This window comes from Rhamphochromis longiceps, linkage group LG8 (assembly GCF_057381845.1).
Source record: "Rhamphochromis longiceps isolate RC_006_pf linkage group LG8, R_longiceps_female_GT1.1, whole genome shotgun sequence".
NCBI lineage: Eukaryota > Metazoa > Chordata > Actinopteri > Cichliformes > Cichlidae > Rhamphochromis > Rhamphochromis longiceps.
The window spans coordinates 22360209-22386292 of NC_140564.1; the positions used below are offsets into that span (position 1 = coordinate 22360209).

The following is a 26084-nucleotide window of genomic DNA, read 5'->3' on the forward strand; positions in this document are numbered from 1 at the left end:
GACGAATATCGAGGCCAAGTTATTAATGGTAGAGATACTGTGACGATAGAAGAAAAAATCTTTATATTTTGCTAGGAAAATGGGAAACATATTAGCGATTTATTTATTGAACCATCTGCTGTCTTAGTCAAGCTTTTCTGTAATTTCTTTAAGCAGACATCTGTTGTTTGCCAAGTTATCTGCTATGTGCAGACACATAATTTTTCATCCACTGACTTAGGAACGTTTTTCATAGATCACAGATTCATAGATCATAAATACCATTCCTCTGGAAATGGTCAGGTTCGAGAGCTGGACGGAAGAAGAGTAAAAAAATAAATATAAATTAAAAAAAATCAGCCAGCGGCCAGAGAAAATTTCTTCTGAAGGACCTGAGAAGCAAAATATAAAGAAATGAGGGGTGCCTCAAGACTTTTGCTTTACATTTTAAAAAGGTGCAAAATTCTACAATCAAAGTACTTTGATCGCAGGGACTGGATATTAAGAGTTCCTGAAGTGTAAATATAGTATTTGAGCACTCTTCCATATTTAGAACATTTGGAGATCTTCAGAATAAAAGTGTGCTGTTTTTAGACATTTTACACAAGAGTACACGACAGCTAAATGTGTCACATGTCACACAGGGCGATCGTGGCTCAAGAGTTGGCAGTTTGTCTTGTAATCGGAAGGTTGCCGGTTTGAGCCCCAGCTTGGACAGTCTCGGTCGTTGTGTCCTTGGGCAAGACACTTCACCCACCGCCTACTGGTGATGGCCAGAGGGGCCGGTGGTGCGATATAGCAGCCTCGCTTCTGTCAGTCTGCCCCAGGGCAGCTGTGGCTACAACTGTAGCTTGCCTCCACCAGTGTGTGACTGTGAGAGTGAATGAATAATGGAATTGTGCAGCACTTTGAGGTTCTCGAAAAGCGCTATATAAATGCAATCCATTATTATTACATTTGATCTAAAATTGACCAAACTGGTACAAAAATCTAAACACAGCTTCAAAAATACTGAATGAGTTTCTCTTTATTCACTACACCCAGCATGGTATGTTTGAGGGGGTCACTAAACTCAAAGGAACGCTCTTCAGAAGTAAAGCTAACATTCAAGGTCCTTTAATGCAGTAAGAACAATAAATCAATGGTGTCACTAAGGAACAGGTCTTATTTTTATTGGCACAGTGGGGAAATGATAACCATTCACAAAAATAACACATCGTCTTGCTGGTTTAGTGTATTAAGCACATTTAAAAATCTTTCCACAGTGCAATGTTCATATGTGCTTTCATTCACCGAGACAAAAACACTAAACAGATTCTGCCAGAAGCGTAAATGCAGAGCAAACACCAAACAAATCCATTAAAACCCACAAACCAAACATTTTCACAAAGTTACTGCTGTCAGTGGCTGGATCTGTTAGCGGTTGTCCTTGCGATGTGAAATGGGAAAGCGTCGTATTTAAACACAAAATCCGATACTTGGATTATCATTGTGGTATTTAGTCCATCTTTCCAGAAATCGTATATATGAAATAGAGTTTTGTTTTTTTGACCAGCTTAAAATAAATCACACACACACATCCAAAGTCAAGCTGTCGCACAGCGTGTGCTTTTTGTCAACATTCAGTCCTTGCTACGAAATTGTGATTGTCTGTTTAGGCACAGAGTATACGATCATCACTATTCCAATGCATACTGTGCAAAAAAACCCCTCAATGACAACAACGGAAAGGAAAGCAAACAGTTAAAGCAGCTGATACTTCTTTTCTAAGTTAGCTATTGAATTAGTTTTTGTAATTCATGATTTCCTTCTAACATACATCACAATAAATAGACATCATTTACTTTGCCAAGTATGCTTCCTGACACAAAGTTTTCTCATGACAGTTTTGTTGTTTTTGTTTTGCACACACAGGAAACATTGACATCCTTTATCTAAGATGCTAACAAAGGCCGCGGTTTAAAAAGCTGAGCTGTGATTTGTTTCGCAAACAAAACCAACAGCAGTCTTATTTGCTGGCACGATAGAAAGTAAGGCATGAGGCCAAAAATGATTAGACTCATTGCTTCCTTCACTGCAAACCCGCTTCAAGAAAAAATGGCGCAAACATTTCACCTCAATTAAGGTAAAATAAAATAAAATAACTGAAACAAAGTCTTGAGATGACAGCAAGGCATTTATCAGCAGATGAAGTGCTAATGACTTAAAGCAGAATATCTGATTCTTAACATTCAATCTGAGACTGCATTTGCCTCCGCAGGCTGAGGGTGCGCCGATGGAGCTGCTGCATCTGTTGCATGCGGTCTCGCTGGCGAGCCAGGTTGTGGGGGACGGGGTAACGCTGGGAGCCATAGAGGTACTGGTACGGGATGCGAACGTGGCAGGCCGCCGCACGGCAGCGTGGCTGGGGCAAGGGCGGCAGCAGCATCCAGCGCTTCCTCTTGGCGCAGTAGCGGTAGGCCTCCTTGCGGTACTGCTTTTCTACGTGGTTGCTGTTCCTCCACCCGCCAATGATGAAGATGTCTTCACCCAGGTAGCAAATGGCTGCGCCCTCCAGGCTGAGGACCTCTGACGGGAGGCTGTCGAGGATGTCCTCTGAGATGTTTCTGCTTATTTTCTGCTGGGCGGCCTCATGTGTTACCGTGTAGTTCTTGGGGCAACAGGAAGCTGTGTGATAGAAGTTGCTGGATGCAACAGCCATTTGAAAACTACAATAGGTATCAATAAGCGGTAACGAGTCCACTTCCTGCCACTTGCGGCTTTCTGTATCGTAGCAGGTGGTCACCGTGCTCAGCCCATCATCGCTGTCTATATCTACGGGGGTCCTGGCCATTACGTACACATAGCGATCCTCCACGCTCACTGTTTTTACATCTCGCAGGATCTTTGGCGCTGGCTCCAGATTGAGCCACATGTCCTGCTCAGGTTCATAAATGGAGACATCCTTGAAACCTGGACTGAAGTTGCCATGGCCGCCGATGATGTAGAGTGTGTCTTTGATGCACGTGAGGCCAAACGAATGCTTGCGTGTGGTCAGGCTGCTGACCGACTCCCAGCAGTTAAGGTTAGGATTGTAGCGCTCCACCATCTTGGCGAAGCTGGGCTCCATTGAGCCCGCCACATAAAGGTGATTCTCGGTGACAGCAATAGCATGTCCATCGAGGTGGTTGTGGATGTGTGGCAAACTGACCCAGCGATCCTCAGCAACAAAGTAGCCCACACATTCGCTCAAATAATCTCCTCCTTCCGAAACACCACCCACTACCATGATCACATCCATGTTCTGACCATATCGAGGCTGGATCGTCGCCTCGTAGGAGTCACCGAGATCTGAATCAGCCTTCTTGGGGCTCTCATAACGAACAGCGTGGACCTCGAGCGCACTGGACACCAGCTCCAGACAAGCCGCGCTGTTTGCCACTAAGGGCTCCTTCCTCACGACACGCGTCAGGTAAGTAGGAGCGATCTGTGGCAGCCTTAAAAGTTTGAACAGGTCCTCAAAATGCTTCTCTCGCTCCTCTGGGTTGTGGTGGACCCATTTCACGATTGCCTCAAACAACTCCTGCTCAGACTCCACGGTGATTTCTGCATCACACAGCCAGTCTCGCACCAAGTGAAAGGGCAGTGTGAAGAATTCCTCGTTGTGAATGACTTTGTGAAAGTTTCTCCTGATCGTCTCGGCGGCTCTCTGAGCGAGCTGGTTCAGCGTGTACATGTGTGCAAGGCTGTGCACGGCTACGCAGTTGGACATGCTCAACTTCCTCATCAGGAACTCTCCGCAGAAGGTCTTCAGCTGCCCCAGCAGAAACCTGACAGAGTGAGATATCAAAGTTACAGCATACGAAAAATGTTATATTTCCTTGCCACATTAACTTATTATTAATCTCTGGCTCTCTTCCACAATGTGTCTTTTATCCCGTCTTCCTCCCACCACCTCCCAACCGGTCGTGGCAGATAGCTGCCCGTTCCCGTTCTTCCTGCTATAAAAGGGAATTTTTCTTTCCCACTGTCACCAAGTGCTTACTTAAAGAGGATCCTTTGATTGTTGTGGTTTTCTCTGTATTATTTTAGGCTCTTTACTTTACAATACAAAGTGCCTCGAGGCGATTGTTGTTATGATTTGGTGTATAAATAAAAGTGAATTGAATTTCATTGACGGTGGGAGGAAGCCGGAGTACCCGGAGGGAACCCACGCAGACACGGGGAGAACATGCAAACTCCACACAGAAAGACCCCGGCCTGATGGTGGAATTGAACTCAGGACCTTCTTGCTGTGCGGCAACAGTGCTAACCACCGTGCCACCGTGCTGCATGTCCAAAGACATGCAGTTTGTGGGGATAGGTTAATTGGATAATCCAAATTGCCACTAGGTGTGAATGTGAGTATGAATGGTTGTCTGTCCTTGTGTGTTAGCCCTGCGACAGACTGGCGACCTGTCCATGGTGTACCCCGCCTCTCGCCCTATGACAGCTGGGATTGGCTCCAGCACCCCCCACGACCCTGAAAAGGATAAGCGGTAGCGAATGGATGGATGGATGGATGAATTTCATTGAATTAATTAAAAAATACTGACTCTCTATGTAAAGCATTTTATGACAGTATAAAAATTTGCACAGGCAATAAAATCTGCGGGTTGAACGCGAATAACTCTTAAGTGTCAGGATGGCTGAGTGGTCTAAGGCGCTACGTTCAGGTCGCAGTCTCCTCTGGAGGCGTGGGTTCAAATCCCACTCCTGACAAGCAAGTGTAACAATCAAAGATAATAGTTTAAGTCCTGACTTGTGATGGAAGCACTTTGAATAGAAAGGTGTGGTCTAATTACTCAGCACTATTGGATCAAACCACACCTGCAACTTTAAACTCAAGCTTCATGCCTGTGGAGTTCTGTGAATGTATCTTAAATTATTTTTTGTTAGATAGCAATATGACAACCTGTTCAAACAGCCTCGCTGAGACAGACTCCCAGGATAAAATCAATACCACGATACACTGTTCTATTCAGCTGTCTGGTAAGCTATAACACAGCGCCAAGGAGCCACCATAAACCACATCAGGACCTTGAAACTGAAGCAGATAACAAAATTAAGCCAATAGTTCTTTTACAATGATGATTTTTGTAATCTGAAGGTTAAAAATTGTTACATTTACATAATATAAATATAAGATATAATAGCTCTAATGAAGAGTAAATAATAATAGCAAAGATGTAACCACGCAAGCTGCCACACCCTTACAAGTCCATCGACATAGGAGTTGTCAACCATGCAACTTCTAAACACTTAACCCTGATAATAACAGTAATAATATGTCCACCACACCCAAAGGCCAAAAAACAGTGCAAGAGATGCTTGTGTGGACCACATCTACTATAAAGAGATAAGCTGGTTTCTTGCTTTTCCTCTTAATGAAACAGAATTTAATTTGTCATCTATTACTGAGCAAAATGCCAAAACTCACATCCAGCTTCACGAGAATGATTGTTACTAATTTTCTTGACCCTCTATTATAACAAACTGCTGTATATATCCGCTTATTGGTTGTACAAAACAAATTTAAATATATCAGTTTGATCCTTGTTTTGTTTTTTGTTTTATTTTTTAGGGAAAATTTCAAATCAATCAATCCATCCATCCATTAATCTATTTTCTTCCGCTTTTCTAATTCAGGGTCGCAGTTTGTGGAGCCTATTAGATACTCCTCTGTTGATGAGAACTGGGTCGTTGTTTGCCCCCTCACTGGACGTCAGTTTTTAATATGACCCTGCTAACTAATTCTTGTAATGACAGCATACAAAGTCACGCCACCTGGTGTGACTTACATACTTCCGCATATAAGCAAAGTGAAATCCACAATCTGATTCACCTGCGGAATAATTTAAAAATAAATGAATAAATCACCTGTCTGCAAGTTCCAACACTTCATGCACATTGGCAGTGGTCACCCTGACTTCTCCCGTGTACATGAACTGTACGACACTTTCCACAGTGTCTGTGTCGGGTCTCGTGCCCGAGCTCCACTCCTTTAGCTCCACTCGCCCGGATCGGGACTCTGAAAACTGTCCGGACAGCAGCAGCATGAAGTACTGCGACGCCGCGGATAAAACCGAGCGGTGCGCGGATACCGTCTGGACCCCGGGCACGGCTCCCGAGCTGAACACCAGAGTCACGTCGCAGAACAGCCCGGCTTTCCTCTGCTCGTTCTGCCGCCGGGAGAGCTCCGAGCAGTAGGCCGAACAGGTGAACTCCTCGGCCTCCTCAGGTTCGCCGTCACCTGTTAGCGCTCCTTGCACAGCCCCGCCGCTGGTGCTGTTGCTGCGGCCACGCTCCTCCGTATCCTCCGCTGCTGCTGCCATACCGCACGGGGTGATACTCAGAGGCAAATGACAGCTCCGAACTATCTTCGGGAATAACTCACAGGTGTACCCAACACATGTAAACAAGCATTCGGAGACTGACATGCATGCACTGCGTTCAGAGGCTTGGTGAGAAAACAGGAGCGCTCACTTCCGTCTTCAGGAATATTCCAAAGGTGCGGTGATTTTTAGCTGGCTGTCAGGGAGAGGTCCTCAGATTCAAGCTAACACATCCACATCTCTGACGCAAACCGTGCAATGTGTGACGTATTTAATTGATGTGGCGTTATAACGTATTGAAGGGTCTTTATTTATTTTTATTTTTTCAAGATAAGTTTACCTTTGTTTAAGGCTGTTGCGCGCATGCGTGTTGCCCGTTATCCGTCTGCCGGTGATGTGCACTTTGGCATCTTGTGATGAGGTAACATCAGGGTCATAACTGTATAACGCTTTAAACTGGTAATAAGAATTCATGCCTGAGTTAGGCTATACATGGATGATAAAATAATAAAACTGTGTTTCAGCTTGAGTAACAATAAAACCAGGTTTTTATAGTTAACGAGATGGTGGAAAAAACATTTTGGTTAACTAAAACTAGTCTTTGGGGTTGGGGATAACTGAATCGTTTCAGTGAACCTGGAATAAATAAAGTCAAATAAAAATACAGAGGAAATTTCCTCAGTTTAAGTATCTGTTTCTAAATTGTAGCACAACCTGCCTGATGGAAGTGTTTGAGATTTTGCAAAATCTTGCCTCTGACATATGCTCTCCATACACTAATAATTAAAAGGTCTAAAACTAACACTGAAGCAAATAAAACTAAACATTTTCAAACAACGAAAACTAATCTAAAATACGAAAATACACTCTGGAAACTAACTGACGCTAAACTGAAATGAAATCTAAAGAGTCCAAATGAAAAAACAAACAAACAAACCTACAGTCACTGCAGAAAAAACAAGTGTCTGTGCACCCAAAAGTAAAATTGTGTCTTTTTTTCATTTAGTTGACCCAAGTCAGACAAACATATCTAATTAAACAAAGTGAATTCTGTATGTGCCCCTCCCTTAAAAATAAAAGCCCACACAGTCTGCTTACTGAGAAGGTGTTATCGCCTCAAGGAAAAACTAACTGGTGCAAATTATTCCTGGGTCTTAGAAACAAATTATTTAAAAAAGGATGGAAATTCAGGATTATTTCCATCACTTTCCCTCGGAGAGATCATAACATGCAGCAGTGACAGAAGTGAAAAAGAATCCAAGGGTAACAGCAAAAACACACCTTTGCATTGACCATGACAAAAGTGAGAGGAACACAAATCATTAATCAACTGATATATATATATATATATATATATATATATATATATATATATATATATATATATATATATATATATATATATATTTTTTTTTTTTTTTTTTTTTTTTTTTTTTCCCCCCCCTCTTGCCTTGCGAAAGGTCGTTATCCTGGCGGGTGGATTGTTTGAGAGGCATCTCTGCACCTGGGGTCTCATCTGGTGTGATAAACCCCAGCCTCTATGGATCTTATGCTCAGAGCTTGTTCATCCACTGCCATGATTAGTGCCTCTGTGCTGTCTTTCAGTCCAGCCACTGGTAGGATTTCTTGATGTAAGGTGCAGGGGCCTGTCCTTCCATGATGGTTTCTCTTCCTGGAGCTTTTCTTTCTTGGGTTTCTGTCGCCTGAGGTATTCACTAAGCACACGGTTGCTTGTGGCCATCTTCTTGATGTATTCATGGATGTTCGTTGTCTCATCCTGGACAGTGGTTCTGACACTCAGTAGTCCCTGGCTTCCTTCTTTCCGCTTACTGTACAGTCACAGGGTGCTGGATTTGGGGTGAAACCCTCCATGCATGGTCAGTACATTTCCTGTCTTGATGTCTGTGCCTTCCATTTCCTCCTTTGGCCAGCTTATCCAATCACCAGATAAGCTGGCCAAAGGAGCTGACTCCTCCTCTTTACAGGTATTTGGAGATTCATGATTTCCAGTTGCCTGTGGGATTCCCAGGTACTTGTAGCCATCCTCAATGTCTGTAATGCTGCCCTCTCGTTACCATTCGACTACACTTCTGCAGTCTGAATGACATCCCAATATATCCATCTTTCTCTATATATCTATATGTGAATACACATTTACATCCAATTTACCTTTTTATTGATATACTGTGGTATGACCTGAAGAATGAAGTTTTAAAGTCCAGAAGAGCAAACAATTCCTCATCAGCAGCTCAGGATACAGCCGATGGACAGTGATGCTGGTAAAGGCGGGTGTTTAGTTTTTTGCTTTGTATTTAAATGTAATTACTGCCCATGTTAGAGATAAATGTTCAGAATTAAGTTTAAGGATTTTCCATTCAAGAGGAAAGTAAACTTTCTTCTAAGTAAAAAAATAAATAAAATAAAAATAAATAAATAAAAGATGACAAAATAAAAGAAAAACAATAAGTTCTTTATTTTACTACTTTATGACAGCATATTACAAAACAAAAAAAGCTTTTTTCACATTTAAATAAAAACAGATTAAGCACAGCAGACATTACAGTGGGCTGTTACAGAGTGTTGTGAGTTTTTACTGGAAGTTGGAGAACATCCGGATTATGTGCTGTAAGTTTCCAAAGTAAAGCAAACTGCTTTCATGGTCCCTCACCAAAAGAGGCTTTCCAGACTCACAGGGCTCATTCATGAAGCATTTGTTCGCCTCTTCTTGATGAGTCTACAGCTTCCTTTTTTCTACAGTTATTAGAATACTAACAAACTGATTAACTTAACTATAACCCGGGCTGGTTTCATGAAAGGCAAATGGTGGAGAGACTCCTGACTTGTGTCTAATTCCTCTCATTTCCATAATGATGTATCCTTTTCATGACATTTGTACCATCTACCACTGCATCTTGCTTTTTTTTCCCCCTTTCTTTTTTTTAATTAAATAAACAAAACACCCTAAAATAACTTTGGTTTAATTTGGGATGAGATTGACTATTTTTTGTTAGGAGTGAATCATGGTGAAGGAGTTTAAAAAGGGATCTAGTGTTTAAACTAATTTGCAGCACTCGGAAAGCCAGAAAGCACATTTAAGCACCTTTTCTTGTGGTCTAAACCAGGCAGATTAAGTATTTTAAAAAAATGCTTTGCAGCCATTAACAGAGGTTACTATGCGGACTATGCATTGCAGGATTAAGGACTGAAATTTTGCTTGGATCTTGCTCCTATACCCAACTAAGCATAACCATCTCTCAATTTTGACTCTGTGTACCAAGTGATTTTGTGCTCCTGCAGCTAAGATTTGCATTGGTGTGGCTCTTTGTTAAAAACTAAACAAGTTACATCTCAGACCTTTTAAATTAGTTCTCAAAAACTGAGCCTAGAAATATACTTCCCCTTTTTCCTCCATAAAAACTAGATTGAAAACTTCTACCCAGGTTCCTCAGAAAAACAGTACTTCCCACTTTCCAAAGTAACCCTGCCCAGTTCCACCCCCCTTGGCAGCTGCTATCATAACTAGAGAGGAGATACAAGTTACATGAGATGTGTAATACCGCCTGACATCTTCGTCTGGAAGCGATTTCCATTCTGTGACAAGGGAATTACATGGACATGTGTTCAGGGAGCACGTAGGAGATGTCATCCCATGGGTGGCGGTACAGACCCTGTTTCAGCCTCTTCTGATCCAGGTAATGGCCTAACAAAACAAACTCAGGTTAGAGACCGTTTTAAAGGTTGTCACAGAGAATATCATGGCTCCATTTTAAAGGGAACTCACCAATGAAGCCCATGCTACGGCCGAGGACAAAGATCCCATTTAGTGCACCGATCTCCACAAACTCGTCAGCCTCGTCTCTGGAGACAGTTCAACATTCATGTGAGAAACAATACTGGACAGTGTCCCCACGACACACAGCAACAGTGCAGACATTGCATCTCAGCCATCTGAATTCTCCACAAGCCATCGAATAACATGCACTTTTGGTTAAATCTAAATAATGTAGCTGTAAGCATATCAGAGTGTTTATTATGGTTTCTGTTAACAACTACAGGCTTCCTGTAACACCCAGTGATAATATTGACACCGATAATATTTCGTAGTATTCTTCTCTTTTTACTCATTACATTTCGTTTACACTACCTTAGAGTGCCAATCTAAAAGAGCAGGAATACTAACAACACGTGGCCCCTGTAGTGGTGTCTCTATTTATTCATCTATTTATCTGATTTTCTTACTGTTCTATTTCTCCCCACTGCATATTCATTTTGACAAATTTAATAAGTGTAATACTTGAATCATCCCTGGCCATGTGTTTACATGCTCATATAACACTTTTGCGTAATTCCATCTAAGGAAGGGAAAGATGGCCGGAGGGAGGGAAGGAAAGGAGGAGGAGAGGGAGATAAGAAAAGGGAGGGGGGGGGGGGGGGGAGAAGGGAAATGAAGGGATATTAAAAGTGCAAATCCATGCACATTTTGTCTGCCCCTTTTATTATTGGCTTCCATTTCTTTATACAGTATTTCTCTTTTTTGTAATGCTGTAATTAAAACAAAAAAAAACCCAAACAGATATTGGTGATAAGATCCATCCAATCAAAGCACACGCACCAAAGCTTACAGAAGTAACACCTCACGATGCCGTCTCGTATTCTTACCGTGTGAAGCCTCCACAAGTTCTAAGCATGTCCACGAAGGCAACACCAATAAAGCCATCTACATTTAGGATCAGGTTGGGTTTCTGGGAAAAAAAATAAATCAAAATGCTTGAATGTTATTTTAACATGAAATTGAGGAAAGGACTTGCAGTCCAAAGCTGCAGAGAGCACACAGCCTCTTCTAGATCTTATCAATCTTTTTATTGGATCTAATAGTGGCTCAGAGGTTATCGCTGTTGCCTCACAAAGAATGTTCAGGACCTTCTGCTATGGTGTTTGTATGTCACAGGTTTTCTCTGGTAGCTGCAGCTTCACCCACTATCAAAAAAAAAAAAAAAGTTATTTCTCTCCATCTTGGCAGAGTCTAAAAGCTCAACAGTTGAATTTCCTGGTTAAATTGAATTAAAAAAATATATAACAAGTTTTCATTGGGTGTGGGTTCTGACACACGCCCCTGAATAACAGCACAAATTAGAACAAAAAGTGTTAAATGAGATTAAAAAGCCTGATTAATGTTTAATATTATTTATAGAACTATAAAATCCAGGTCTTCGTTCTGGTTACATTCCACTGTCAATCATGGAATTTGCAGGTGTGGTCACCTGTGCAGAAAACTGAGAATAATTGCTTGCCTGCTGTAAAAATAAATGAAAAATCTTCTGTTCAAAGTGTTTAACCAAATTATTTGACAGCAAAGCCCAATCTCTGAATCCTGAATGTCAAAGCAGTCATCAGGTTCTTTAGATGTAGCAGCTTTCTGTTGCCATTTCATTTCATCATTTCACTGTTTTGCTTGTACACACAAGTTTCCATCGTCTACTTCACTCTGTGTAAAATACCTTAGAGGTGGTGATCTTTTCTACATCGAGGGCGTAGTCAAGCAGCTGGGTGGAAGGGAAATTCTGCTTCACAAAGTCCTTCAGAATCTGCACTCGCATGTCTGGGTTGTTGATCTGAAACCGAATCAAACTCCATTTAAAACAATGGCTGCGTGTCCATCTTAATCAAACTCAGAAGAAGCAATTAACAAATACGAGTCAAAACACTGATAAATAAAAGGCTCATTTACAGATTAGAGCACTGTTTATTGTATAAAGAGTGTTGCTTACTGATTTGACCCTGTGGCCGATACCCATAATCAGCTTGCCATCCTTCTTCATCTTGTTGACAAACTCCATGGGGATCATGCCGCTGTCAAATGCCTTGCTGAACTGCTTTGCAGCCGCATCCAGAGCACCTCCGAAACGGTCCCCCTGATTTTTAGGAATAAATTGCGTTTCAATTCCGTAACATTATGGCCAGTTTGTCAGAAATCATGCTGTCAGCTGAGCAGCTCATAAAATACAAGATAGATTTGGGGGGGGGAAAAAAAAAAAAAAACTACAACAACAAAAGATGACATGATCAATGACTGATCAATATGTGAGCAGTACTGACGATGGTGAGCAGGCCGGATGTGAGGCTTGAGATAAGGTCTTTGCCCGCACGAGCACAGACAATCGTGTTGTGAGCGCCGGAGACTGCAGGCCCATGATCAGCAGTCACCATCAGGCACATTTCAATGAACTGGCAGGCGTAGCGTGGTAACCTAAACAGAGAAAAAAAAAAAAAAAAAAAAAAAGTGTGAAATTGATCCTACATTCTTAACAACTAACAGTGTTCTTGACATCATACTGACCTGCGCTGGAACCAGAGCAATCCTAGCACTCCTCCTATACCAATCTCTTCTCTGAAGACCTCAGTGATGGACATGCCAGCATAGATGAGCTCCTGGCCTCGCTCGTCACAGATGCTTGTCATGAATGAGGCTGGCTTACGAATCAGGCCCAACTCCTGGAAAAAAACCCCAACAAATTCCACAAATAACCATTATATCCAGTATTTCTTGGCTTCTAAGTTTACAAAGGACTATTATAAAGTTCTTACCCGGGCCCAGGAATAATCCATAGGTACTGTTGGGGGAGGAACCTCCTGGGCAGGAACGATGGTACCATTGGCCACTAATTCATCATACACAGTCCTGTTTCACCACAAACACAATAACAGTGAGGAACCCGGAAACCTGTCAGTTCCAAACTTAAGGAAATTAGCATGAAAAGTATTTCTCACTTGATGACGTCACCCAGCTCATCAAAGCTCTTTGGTACATAAGCTCCAGCATCCCTCAGAGCCTGGTTCTTGGCCACCGCTGTCTCTGAAGCCTGGTTGGCACAAGCTCCTGCATGGCCAAACTGAACCTGAAGATGGCAGTAAAACATATTACTGGAAAAAATTTCTTCCAGGTAAGAGCAGCAATAAAATCCAAAGCCAGGATTTCCAGAGCTAACTGACCTCTGAGGCAAACATGGTGGCGCAGGTTCCAATGCACCAGCAGACCACAGGTTTTGTTATCCTGCCTTCCTTGATGCCCTGGCAGATCTTGTACTCCTCTGTTCCACCAATCTGTGTCAAAGTAAAGGACATATTAAAAACAAGATTCTATTTAGTACAAGTAGCACACACCAAATAATTTAGATATTAAATGCTTCCCACCTCTCCCAGTACAACAATCATCTTAATTCCTGGAGTGTCCTGATAACGTAGGACGTGGTCCATGAAGGTCGAGCCTGGATATCTGGACAGAGAGAAACGTAAGCACTCATTTCTGGAACTAGAATCTTTTTTTGGTCAAGAATTGATTTATGCATTTTTTTTTTTTTTTAAATGAAAAAAAATTCTCTCAAGTAAATGATCTGCAATTAAGTTTTTGTACCTGTCTCCTCCGATGGCCACCCCTTCATAGACGCCATCTGTAGTGCGTGAGATGATGTTGTTCAGCTCGTTGGACATTCCCCCAGAGCGCGACACATACGCCACACTTCCGGGACGGTAAAGTTTAGAAGCCAGGATGTTGTCCAGCATACCGCCTGTGTTGCCAATCTTAAAACAGCCTGGCTTGATGCCACCAACCTATTTAACAAGAATAATCTGCATTTAATCCACCATGTTTACCAGAAAGATTTAATAGCCCTTTTAGCTGGGCTATTAAATACCACACTACAGTCTATAAACTTATAGCCGTGTTAATGATGAGTGTAAATGTTTTTTGTTTTTTTTTTCCTTTTTTTTGCCTGTCCCATTTGGTTCTTTAGCCATCAGAATTGTTGTCTGAAGACCAACAAGGATACCCAATGGATTTACTTTGCCAAATGGATCATCGTGGCATTGCCGTATTGGTCCATCTTTGTTTTTATTATTTATTATATTTTATTTTCAGATGTTACAGACGGGACAGACATGAGTGAGGGATAGGAAAGGGAGAAAGAAAGAGGAAGGAAAGGAAAAACAGAAGGGGAGAGGGACAGTGAGAAAGGGGGGGGAGAAAAATAAAAATCTCCTGGATCACCTGTTGAGAGAAGAATAGAAAACAAGCAAAAAAAAACAAAAAAACAAAGCAACATACTAAACACAACACCATCACATTAATCTAGCTAAGTGTAAACAGCAGTAAATACTAAATATTCAATGTTGTTGTGCAGCACGCAGGACTGCAGGAGTGTAAATGTTTTTAACAAAGATGTTCAGGGGGATGAAGCTCTGTACCGTGGCAGGGCCAATGATGGTGACTCCTTTCTCGTCAGCCATCTTTATCACCTTCCTAGTCAGAGCTTCGGGGATGCCCTCGGCTATGATGGCGATGGTGTGAATCTGAAAACACAATTAAATAAACTGGGTCCACTCTGAAAAATTTTAGTGGAAGCTCAACACACTGTACAGTCGCTCTTCATACCTGTGGGTACTGCATGGCTTCCACTGTGCTGTCAAAGGCAGAGCGCAGCGAAGCAAAGCTGATCAGGACGTCTACCTCGGGGTGCTTCTTCATGGCATCGGCCATGTTCTTATAGACCGGCAGCAGGATCTCTTTGTGGCCCCAGTAAAACTTCTGCTTGTGATCTCCGCTGAGCAACAAACAGAAACATATCAGCAAAATATGAAGAACTTTTCGAAACACAGCAGTAAAATCAGAAACTTTGTCATTGTCACAGGAACAACAAAATTAAGAATGGTCCCCGATCATTGCATCATCCCTAGCAATATCAAAATATAAATAAAACAATAAAATTCAATAACACTCCCCAACTCCATTCAGTACAACTAATGGATACTTTGCAACTGCAAAATGAATTCTTGTCAGTTCCTTAAACCCTGTCAATTAAAGGTTTATCATTTGTGTTTGGGGCTTCCTATTGAAAACAGAAGTTTAACTCAAATTCAGCTCAATTGATAAGTCTGGTTTTTGGTTGCTGCATCACTGTGAATCACTTACTATATGGACACCTCTATAGGTGAGGAAAGGCGATGCCCATGCAGCACAGATCAGACAATGGCAACGGACAACACTGACAAACTCTGACAGATCAGAAGGAAGAGCTGGGCTTAAAGTGGGTTGCAAAGTGGCTTACAGATACAGAGGAACATTGGGAAGACTTAAGCAGCTTAAGATGTTCTACAAGAATTTGCCACTTGGAAACATGGAAGGTTATAAGCCTTTATTGTATGTGTACACGACTTACAATCTGCCTAAACTGATAATACGCTTTTAGAAAAAGGCTCAGTATTTTACAAATATGACAAAGATAAAAACAGAAACAACTAAACACCAGCAAGAGTAGATTTAGAGATTTCGAGCAGAGAGAGAAAAAAAAAATCATTTGATTTGTGCAGTTAACTCTATTTAGTATTCTACAGTCACACTCTTCTAATTTAATTCAGAGGGAAATAGCGCAACCTACGTGAAGGGGTAGACCATGGCTGCCACAGAGGGTTCTTCCCGGGAGCATACGTAGTCAAAGTCCAGCATGCCTTGCACGGCGCGTGTCTGCATGCCCCAAACAATGGTCTTGGTGTTTTTTCTGAAGAGAGTGGTTGCTTTAGCTGAGAGGAAGAAAAAAAAGAAGAAAAAAAAAAAAATTACACAGAGACAAGTCAGAAGTGGAAACTGAACTAAAACCCATTCACAGATGAAGAGGGAATTCTGGCTCAGGGAAACAGCAGGAATGGGGATGGTAAGAATTAGAATAAAGACAGGATTCACTGAGGACAGATGGACCAGGAAGAGAAAAATACCACCCCACACAGGATCTGCACGATTTATTTTGTCCGCTCTCTCCAAGCCACAGCGTTAACAACATTAATTTGCAATGTAACATCATTAAAAACTAGGACATTTGCATGAAAAGAATATGGACACCACATATGCAGCTGCCATTTTTTACCCCGGATAAGAAAACCAGCAACTTCACTTCCTCCATTGCTGGCAGTATACGGCCATCATTTTCAAAGTGAAGTATTCGGCAAAAGACTAGAGTGCTATCTGTGGTATGTTGCCACATGGAAATATAAAATACTGTCTGACAGATCCTTGACTGCCGATAAAGATCAAATTTTTTGTAATGATTACATTACAAAGAAAGGTTCAGAGCATCTGAAAAATTTGAAAAACAAATTCTTGAAAGCAGAGATCACGTTAGTGCATGTGCTTTAAAACTCTTACTGTTTAGTAAAAATACATTCTCAAACTTATTCCAGTCCTTCCAAGTCTCTCTCTCTGCCTTCTGTCGTTACATCTCTGAGATGTGCAGAATATTTTAAATACAGAACTGATTCTTGCGCCTGCGTCTTGAACTTCTACTAACAGTTATAGCTCAAGGTTTTTGCTTTACGTTTTTTAAAATAATGATTACAAGGCAGTGTCAAACGAGTAAGCCATAAGAGTGTAAAGAAGATAAACGTTAGAGGGGAAAGCAGAGGGACAAAGGACGGAGAGGGCAGGAAAACAGGTTTTTCACACCCTTCCATACCTCCGCTGCAGCCTGAAGAGGCTTGAGCTTCTGTGACACCCACAGGACGGAAACACAAAATACAACAAAAAACAGGCACAAACACAAGAAGAGAACAAAAATTGAGTCTTTGCTGCAAGTTATTCACTCAACACACTTCACCGCATTTTTGCAACCATGTGTCATCACTGAAAACACTGCGTTAGAAGCACAGCAGAGGAAGAGACCATGCAGTGCTCAGCTGCTATGGAGCATGCCTTTACTGTACTGCTGTAAAAGGCAATATGAACAGTTTAGTTAAGTAATCAAAACTTCATGTTTGCATGGCTGCTTTTGACTTCAACACTACTAATCCTAAAGAACACAAAATCCAGTGTGAAGAGGCCTTAGAAAAAAACAAAAAAAACCCCAATATGCTTAAACTTAATTTCTAGTTTTTATTACAAACCATACTCATTATAAAAAGTAAAAAAAAAAAAAAAAAAGCATATTAAAAAAAGTATGCAGCATTCATAAGAATATGATGCCCTGATGTGATGTGAACATACGTCCTTCATATACACCAAGACTAGAAAGGTGAGCAGCAAACAAGGGGGGAAAAGTTCAAACCAGTGATGAATGTGTAGGAAGCCCAGAGCAGTGAGGCCATGGCACACCTATCACTTACCTTTCCAATCGCCTGTGACCACATTCTTCAGAGGCCACAGTATAGAATGGAGCGAGTCTTAGAGAAACAAGCATGAAAAGGGCGGATGTAAGTTGGTGTGAAATAAGAAAAGGAGGAAAAGAGAAGGAAAATAAATTGCAGAATATTGGTGGTGGTATTTCAGCAGGAAAGGAGAAGCCAGGATGAGAGGGGAAAAAAGGAAAAAAAAAAAAAAAAAAAAAAAGCAGAGGTGCATGAGTAAATATGGGCTCTTGCTGATAGGAAGCAGTTCAGCATGAATGACTGTTCGTTACCTGTTGGAAGCCCTGCTTTACACTTCTTGGCCGGGGAGGTATCAGTGGGCGACTTGGGCTCGGAGAATGAAGCAGTCCTTGTTGTAGCTGGAGTCTGGCAAAGAAAAGGGAAAGATTTACAGGACAGGCTGACAGAGGTTACCAAAGAGCATGCATAGCATAGTTAGAAACAGTGGCTTCACCCCCAACGAGGTCATAAGTTCATACAGCTAACACACACACTATAGAGGCGCTAAACGAGCTTAAACTGTGTTTAAACACGTCACTCTCAATTGCATATAAAGTAAATAAATCCAATTTAGGTTACACCCTTTTGCTAGTCATGACCCTGCATTATGGAGACAACTACAGTATAAATACATGTCATTTTGAGCAATAACCCTTTTCTTCTCCTTTCTCAAACACTGAAATGTACTTGTGTGAACCACTTACTGTTTAACTTATAACAAAACCCCATCTAACATCTAATTTGTTTAAGAGAGTGGGCACTGACTGACACACCATCCGATATTGACCCAAGAATTAGTGAATAATTATACCGCTGCACTGTTGCTAGCATTGAGGAGAAAGTTGGCTGTATGGGCGTCCATCGGGGGCTGGTTAGGGATTGGTCGGTGGCCCAGTGCCATCCCAACAATGGCAGTCATATGGGTTTCAGTTCCAAACACATGAATGGGGATCCCTGTGGTCTTCCCTGCATAGAAAAAAAAAAGAAAAAAAGCTCCTTAATCTAGATCCAAGAACTCGACTTGGATGTATACTGGATGGATGTCATGTATTTCACGAGTTAGGCCCGAGTATTAGTCCAGTCTTACTCACCTACTTCCCCCATCACCCTGAGTCCCTCTTGGTAGTTTGGACCGCCACGTCGAACAAAAATGGTGACCTCGTGTTCCTTCAGAGGGCCTTGGTAATCTTTAATGGCCCTGACAATGCCCTGAGGAAGGACAAGCAGATCAGCTTTGTTATGCACAAAAAGTACAAGTATATCAACCAGGAAGAGTGAAATTTTATTGAGACCATTTAATAATTCAAAGCATTAGTATGGCTTTCTACTCTGACCTGCCTTCAGATTTTAAAGTAATCTGAGAAAACATGTTAAGGCAGGTAGGGCTAACACTGCCTTAACATGTTTCTGAACATAAATTAGGAACCAGTCTAGTTTGTGTATTGCATGTATGAGCAGCTATGGGTATAAATGTTTTGATATTACACATAACACAAATCTCTGCTAATTCAGGACTTGCTGAAAATACAGTGACATCATTCTTTCAAAGTTTAAGAAATTAAATATTGTGTATAAGCCATTTTTTCCTCTTTAAACATTACAGTGATTCTTTATAACTGTGCAGAAGATTTTCAGATAAATATCATAAATATCAGTGCGTTTCACCTTGAATGTGGCTGCTACGTTGGTGAAGTTTGCAATGCTTCCTCCAATGATCAGCACTTTCCCTGTAGGATAAGGAAAGGTGTTACGAAATGCTCATGACTGAAATTCAACACCCGAGTAACATACATGAAGTCTATTGCTGGCAACTCCCCACATAGTGAACAGTGTGTCACACCGAAGCAGCACAATTAGCTCACACAGCAGAGGAAGGATCCACCAAGTAGTTCTACACTTCAAGGACACAGCAAACAAACGCAGACTTTATCTGACAGTTGTAGCCTCCTCCTCCCACCAGCTTTTCATCCCGTTCAGGAAAATAAGCTCTAATGTAATCAAGTCCAGGCTTCACCCACCTAGAGGATGTTTTTCACGTGTCATGAGAGACAAGATGGTTTTTGCGTAGTCGTAGGTCTGCTGTTCACTGGGTGCGCCTGAGTACTCGCCATAATTAGCCAGCTCGTCCACCCCACCCAGATCGCAGATGGTGTCGCTGAAGAAGAGAAATGATGCGATTCTATCAGCTGTAATTAACCTTAAAAAAAATATTAAGCTGGCAACAGAAAAGTCAAGCTGGGGTTTGTTAGAAAGCAAAACTTCAGTCTAACAAGCTTTGAAACTTCAAGCCATAAAGGCAAAGAAGTGGTATAGAGTTCAAATGTATGCTGTATGTGATGGACTACCTGTAGACAACAGAAGCACCTCCTCCGGCCACCATGGTCCAGATCCTGCCTCGGGGATTCAGCAGGGTCAGCTTCAGACTTGCACCACTCTTTGCATCCAGATCAGCTATGTAGGCCTCCTACAAGTAACAAGACAGAGTGGTGAATACCAAACTGTGGTCAGTAAGTGCACAAGGATGGAGAAATGGACTGACCAATCATTGTACATATGAGTAGATCTAAGTTAAAGTCACATTTTAAATCAAATCAGTGAAAATTAAAGGATCCAGAGAACTATAAACAAACAGCCTGTCCAATTACAGCTCTTCAAATCTCACCTCAGGGTACGCCTCTCTGCCAAAGGGTGGAGGAAACTCAAGGTCCCCCCATTTAGCCTTGCAGATATAATCCGCTGTGCCATCAATCTTGGCTGCCATGTCAAGGACATATACTCCGTCTTGATTGACGACTGTGAAAAGGCAGAAATTTTGAGTTAATTTGTATGTTTTCCACCAATGAATTACTAACATAGCATGGTAGCAATCTAGATTTTTATTTTTTATTTTTTATTTTTTTTTAAATCAGCATTTTTGTTTCTGCAATACATAATGAGCAGAGTGTAATATTTCAGAATAAAAGAGCTTTACCAAGAGGGTTGATTTCAAGGTAGGTAAAGTAGAGGTCCTCATACAAGTTGAAGAGGCCGACTATAAAACTGGCCAAAACACTGTGAGAAGGGAAACAAAATTAGACTTAATCAGCACATAAGAGAACTTTTGTGAAGCTTTGTGTCTCACTAGGCAAGAACAAAATGGTAGAGTATTGCTAAGCAGCCACGCTGAATACTTAGAGAGTATCTTTTATGTTTCTTTCTAGTTTGTATTGTTTAAAAGAGATAAGAGTATTTACTTAGCACACTGCTAAGTTTACATAAAAGAAGCTAAACAGTCAAGGTCAAAACAGCAAAGGATAAAAGATTTTCTGAATACAGAGAGCCTCTTTGGTTAAGAAAGAAAATAAAAAGCAACAAGAAGGTGCGAAAACTAAATATACTGCGATTTTACAGTTATTCCTGTATTATTTTCTATATTTCATTCAATATCTGGCTAATCACATCTCTGCTCAAATGTCTCTGTGTTTTAACAGAGAGCCTGATCACTAACTACTACTACTGTGAACTACTAAGTGATCCAATTAGGTTCAAAGCACAAAATGACTCAGATTCAAATGTCACCATTTGTTTTATACTTAAAAAGAATATTTAAATAATGAAATTTATATGTCTTTAAATAATAAAGACAATTTTAGAAAAAGGTTTCCGTACTCCTTCTTGTCGTCGGGAACTTGTGTAAGCAGTTGCTCTTTGACTAGGTCCTCAGTGAGCTTGCCATCCACTGGAACCATCAGCTTCTGGGCCTTGGCATCCACGTCACCCACCTCCACTCCTCCCTCGTGGTGGAAAAGCACGTGGTCGCCCTCACGTGTGGCATAGATGCATACATAAAACTCTTCCTCCTGAGTGAGTAAACAGGGAGTTCAGCCACATGCAAGGACACGCAAATACGTCTTTACTGATTTTGTTTGGAAATGCTGCGCAATATTTACATAAGGCCAACAAGTGGTTTCAACATTCAGTTCTCTGCGAGAAATTATTAAGAAAAATCAACAAACTAATCAAATGCACACTGACCTACAGACAGAACACACATAACTTGGAGCTTGTTCTCACTTATAAGGTCCTAGATCGACTGGGTCAACCAGGAAGCACTGATCCTGGTTAAGTCATTCTACTCCTTTTCATTTTTCTGAGAGGATTTGATGAGAATGGCTGAGGCAACGGAGATCCCAGTCTGAGGAACTGATTCTTGTAGTTTGGTTTATTATTTATTACCACAACAACAACAACAATAACTTGACTTTCCACTGCAATTAAGTTTTATCAGACTTGGGGCTTATCAATTATTACTATATATTTAAAGAAGCACAGCACACCAAGGGGGAAAAAATAAAAAAAAATAAAAATAAAAATCAAGAAATACTCTCTAAAGTAGGTATGAAGGGTTTTCCTACAGACCAATTTTTTTTTAAACGCCACAAGGTAATTTAATTAATCATCTGGGGGGAGGATAATCCGGGTCAGACATGACCCCAGCTGATGACCTGCCAACATCGTCAGCAGATTTGTATAAGAATTTGATTCCCATTTTCCTCTTTCAGTCTGACAGGATGCAGCAGTGTGCTTCATTTAAAATAAAGGAAGCTATTTTTTACAAATTCTTCTCACATCAGAGGTCCTGTGATGCAATACTTTCATTCTGCTCAGAATTCTTTGAGGGCAGCTGCAGGAAATATCACATTGGCTCTTAATACAAAAGGTGCAAAGTACACGTGTGATAGAAGTTTAAGGCTACCTCTACGAAAGTGTAAAGGGACACTAAAAGTTACCATTACACAATACTTTAAACTAAAAATAACCATAACTTTTGAGCTTAACTATATATTGCTGTGACAACCTGGTTTGAACAGGGAAATTCAGAATGATACCAAATCTTAATTAAAATAAAACATTTATGTAAATACAGGATCTGTCCTGCTGACAAGACACAAGACATGACAAGAAGGGATTAGCTGTGAAGTTGAGACCACAGAAACCGTAGACCATTCAGCAAATTCAAGTTACAACAGAAGAAATAACCACTGATGACACAAATTGAACTGCTCCACAAAACTTCTCCAAACTGAGGAGCTTAGAGAGTGTTAGACTGAAAGACAAGATACTGGCATACATTACCTGTGTGTGTGGGACAAATGGCTCAATGAGGAAGTTCTTCAGCACACCCTTTGCCTTTCCCACCTATTCAAGAAAAACACCTGGTCACAAACACTACACTGAGAGGAAAACTACATGTATTATATATTAAAGTGAAAGTAAAACTTTAAGAATAACATAAAAAAAAATGTAAATTGACCTGTCATTTACTAGGTCTTGTCATCGTTACAAACTACCTTCAAAGTTCTAGTTCATCCATTTCACATCCAAATAGCTTATTACGAGTAGAGAAGGGCAAATAATATCAAATAAAAACAGGCAGCAGCAGGGCAACTGAGGCAAAATCCTCCATGTGCTTCTCATATCAAAATGAGGATCCTTTGTGGTGTTTCAGAGACCAAATATAGTATTAATACTACAGTTTCTGTGAGGATTACTTTTTTAAATGTTGATTTATTTAAAGACTTGCCAGCTCTGGCTGTTCAAGACAGATAAATAACCAGTTAATCTAGGTTCAGAGTAACTTTACTGTGTGAGGACAATGCAGCAAGTGTATTTAGACACACAGAGCAGGGAAAGAAAAAAAAAAAAAAAAAAAAAAGACACTTGATCATCTCACAAAAATGTTGAACTAACTTGCTCAACAACAGCCCTGTATTAGCAAAGCAAAGTCATCCTCACATATGGTTCTGGTTGATGACGTTTTAAACATGAACAGCACGTCAGTCATGTTCTACTTAGCAACAGTCACTGCATTCGAATCAAATACCTCCTCAGAAAATGATGCAATGTGTTTCTCGTGGTTCCAACTACTGCAGCACGTGGATTTGCTTTATTGCCACAAAGACAGTCATGGCTGGGTTTTATGCTCACTAAGAGAGAGTACAGTTAACTCACAGTTGTCTCCTTCATTAGGTGGTCTTTGAGCCACTCCCGGACGCCCTGCAGGTCCTTGTTGATGCCCACTAGGCCGAGCTTCCCGCGCCGCTTTATCAGTTGATCTGGCTTCACCACCAGCCTCTTTTGGGATGAGCAAAGAAACAGGACACACTTGTTTTTTTTTTTTGGTATGATAGTGTGGTATGACTATGGTAGAAACAATAAAGATGGGTAGGGTTTCCCAGCCCTGCTGTGAGAGAGCCAATCAACTGCCGAAACCGGAAGCGCATGAGCCAGACATGTTGTTGCACTGACACATGGGCACAGCAAAGGTTCAGACACATTTCAGATGTGTCCAGTCAGTCACCACTGATACTATAAAAGATTGATGTGACATAACCCACTGGTTGGAGTGAAAGTCCTGTTTTGAAACACTGAGAACGAGGGTTAGGACTTTAAATCTTTTGTAATCTGTGATAGCAAAATGTCTAAAACCTGCATTGTTTTTAATGTGTCCCTGGTGACCATTAAAGGCAGTGCAAAATGGCTTCACCTTTCAGACCTGAAAGCTGTGTGCATCTTTTATACAGTCTATGCAAATCACTCTGATTGTTATAATACAGCACATGTAGGTAAATTAACTTTTGAAGGTTGTAATCAGGCTTCATGAGCTGGACAAAAACAGTCTTACCTCTGTCAGCAGCCATGAATGGTCCTGTGTGAGGCGGGCCCAGTCAGTCTCAGCTGTTACACTAGCATAATGGAAACGGTTCTGCACGGCCGCCGAGGTGCAGATGTTCTTATACAACAGCTCTTTCCCTGTCTGCTCTGAGATGGCCTTCGCCGACATGGCAGCGCTGGATAGAGCAGGACCTTTGGGAAAGGACGAAAACTGATAACTGGGAATAGAGTCCAAACTTAAGTTAAAAATTAAAACAATGCACAGGTGCATTTTGATGGATACCAAAAGTGTTTAGGTAAAACTTGCAAAAGGACATTTAGCCAAATATTGGTAGGGGTGTATGTCAATAAAGAAACAATTCCACTGTGGAGAAGGAGCAGTTCAAATAAACCATTAAAAGCCCATGACACCATGACCTTCATGCCCATGATAAGTGTCAAATTCTGTATGCACACATCTAAAAAGACTTATTTTGCAGATTAAGTGCAGTTAAACACAAAAGTAGAGAACCAAGTTATTAGAAAATCAAAAATGTATATAAACCAAATACTAAACAAGCTCTCAGTCAAACTCGTTTCTCAATCTTACAGTAAACACGTGACGGATTATCACAACAGCCTGCACTGATGACCTTGTCATTCCTGTTTTAACATCCCAGGAAGTTGTTGGGCGTGCTCAACCAACTTTGCCTCACCACAAATATACACAATCATGAATATTTAGGTGACTGTTTTTTTGGGTTCATAGCCTAAAGTTCAGTATAATAAGATGCAGCACACTATGGTGTATAAAAAAAGAAATGCATTAATAAGCCTAAAAATTGTACATTTACCAAGTCACCCACCAACCAAGCAAAGTTGTAATGAGCAGTAATGAGCCTTGATTACGTGGATCTTATCGCCTCTACCTCCGGGTCACTGATAACATTTTATGGTGGTTTATATTTGAGCTTCTGGTAACCTAAGGAGGGGCAGCGCTTAGAGAAATCAAGAAATCTAACAGCTTCATCACAGCAGGCTATCCTTCCACTTTTAGAGACGGATGTCCAGAATTTAGCCAGATTAATCCACCGGTCCAGTGTATTATATGAAGCTACCTTGCCGTGCAATTAGTTGTGCTGTCCAGGCTTGTGGGATGAAGAAGCTGGACCTGATGGCAGCTGTTAGAGTGGCAACCAAGGGGGGTTGGGTGCTGCTTCAGACACAGCTGCTGTCAGACGAACTCAGGGGTTAGCATCACTTATCCTATGAATGAAGCTCCTGTTGCAGCCACCACACCCACTCCTGAACCAGCCAGCCAGGCAAGCCTGACAACAACTTTAGCTAGCTCACTCTGGGTAAATAGAGAAAGAACTTCCGGGAGAGAAGAAATAAATGCAGTACGAAAACCTTCACGATAAGGAATAAAACAGGAGGATGCTCCCTCTCTGCGGATGATGCAAGGATAAGCTAGCTTGCTTTTATCACTGAAAAAGTAAAGCACATCACTTCAGATATGCTGTTTTCAAGCAAAACAATTGGGCAAAATTTCAATAAAGACCATACTTGTTCTTGCTCTGCCGAGCTAGCACTTTGCTGCAGTTTTGGCAGACAGCCCTCACATCATCTCACATCCGCTACCCTGAAGACTAACACTACGGCTAACTGCTGTAGCCTCGCATTGGTGCGGACACTTGCCAGTTAAAGGCTACAAAGAAGAGCTGGCTAACGCTGGAGTAGAAAGTAGCTGAGTGAAAGCTGTTACCTTGTCAGTGACAATCACACCTTCTTGAAGGATCGTGTCCAGGCCAAAAAATGACACAGCTAAACAGCCAGCTCTTATTATACCGGAGTCAACTGCTGCCAGTCCCTGCCACCTCACTCCGCTCCTGTCGAACCATAATCTGGCGACCGATTACACGTCTCTACGAGTGCCTGATTGGCTTAAAACAG

At 41.3% G+C, this 26084-nt stretch overlaps 2 protein-coding genes and 1 non-coding gene across 5 annotated transcripts; 1 reads left to right on the plus strand and 2 right to left on the minus strand.

Annotated features, from left to right (window-relative positions):
• Positions 1-1110: 1110 nt before the first annotated feature.
• On the minus strand, positions 1111-6651 carry klhl11 (kelch-like family member 11). Its single transcript, XM_085416502.1, has 2 exons — positions 5878-6651; positions 1111-3788 (listed from the first exon to the last, which is right to left on the minus strand). The coding sequence occupies exons 1-2, from the start codon at positions 6435-6437 to the stop codon at positions 2204-2206; spliced, it is 2145 nt and encodes a 714-aa protein (XP_085272628.1). The 5' UTR covers positions 6438-6651; the 3' UTR covers positions 1111-2203.
• trnal-cag (transfer RNA leucine (anticodon CAG)) lies at positions 4637-4719 on the plus strand. Its single transcript has one exon. It is a non-coding gene; the product is annotated as a tRNA-Leu (tRNA).
• Positions 6652-8781: 2130 nt separating the features above from the next.
• On the minus strand, positions 8782-26053 carry aclyb (ATP citrate lyase b). 3 transcript variants are annotated; one of them, XM_085416503.1, is made up of 30 exons: positions 25897-26053; positions 24163-24344; positions 23490-23612; positions 22614-22676; positions 21147-21337; positions 20470-20549; positions 20161-20291; positions 19844-19962; positions 19517-19653; positions 19164-19225; positions 18590-18707; positions 18310-18464; positions 17771-17864; positions 17478-17534; positions 16832-16861; positions 15764-15905; positions 14761-14929; positions 14574-14678; positions 13744-13940; positions 13524-13605; positions 13323-13433; positions 13101-13228; positions 12918-13011; positions 12670-12824; positions 12429-12579; positions 12101-12244; positions 11831-11944; positions 10992-11074; positions 10114-10190; positions 8782-10032 (listed from the first exon to the last, which is right to left on the minus strand). In XM_085416503.1, the coding sequence occupies exons 2-30, from the start codon at positions 24319-24321 to the stop codon at positions 9938-9940; spliced, it is 3366 nt and encodes a 1121-aa protein (XP_085272629.1). In that variant the 5' UTR covers positions 24322-24344; positions 25897-26053; the 3' UTR covers positions 8782-9937. The 3 variants fall into 3 exon arrangements, with proteins under 3 accessions (XP_085272629.1, XP_085272630.1, XP_085272631.1); XM_085416504.1 differs by lacking the exon at positions 17478-17534; XM_085416505.1 differs by lacking the exons at positions 16832-16861; positions 17478-17534.
• Between the last annotated feature and the right edge of the window lie 31 nt (positions 26054-26084).

Coding starts and splice junctions, on each gene's coding strand:
- klhl11 (XM_085416502.1), bottom strand. CDS start 6,437: ATGTCAGTCTCCGAATGCTTGTTTACATGTGTTGGGTACACCTGTGAG. Junction 3,789..5,877: donor GTGTTGGAACTTGCAGACAG/GTGATTTATTCA, acceptor TCACTCTGTCAG/GTTTCTGCTGGGGCAGCTGA.
- aclyb (XM_085416503.1), bottom strand. CDS start 24,321: ATGTCGGCGAAGGCCATCTCAGAGCAGACAGGGAAAGAGCTGTTGTAT. Junction 14,679..14,760: donor AAGCCATGCAGTACCCACAG/GTATGAAGAGCG, acceptor TTGTGTTTTCAG/ATTCACACCATCGCCATCAT. Junction 11,075..11,830: donor AAAAGATCACCACCTCTAAG/GTATTTTACACA, acceptor TTTTTTTCCCAG/AAACCCAACCTGATCCTAAA.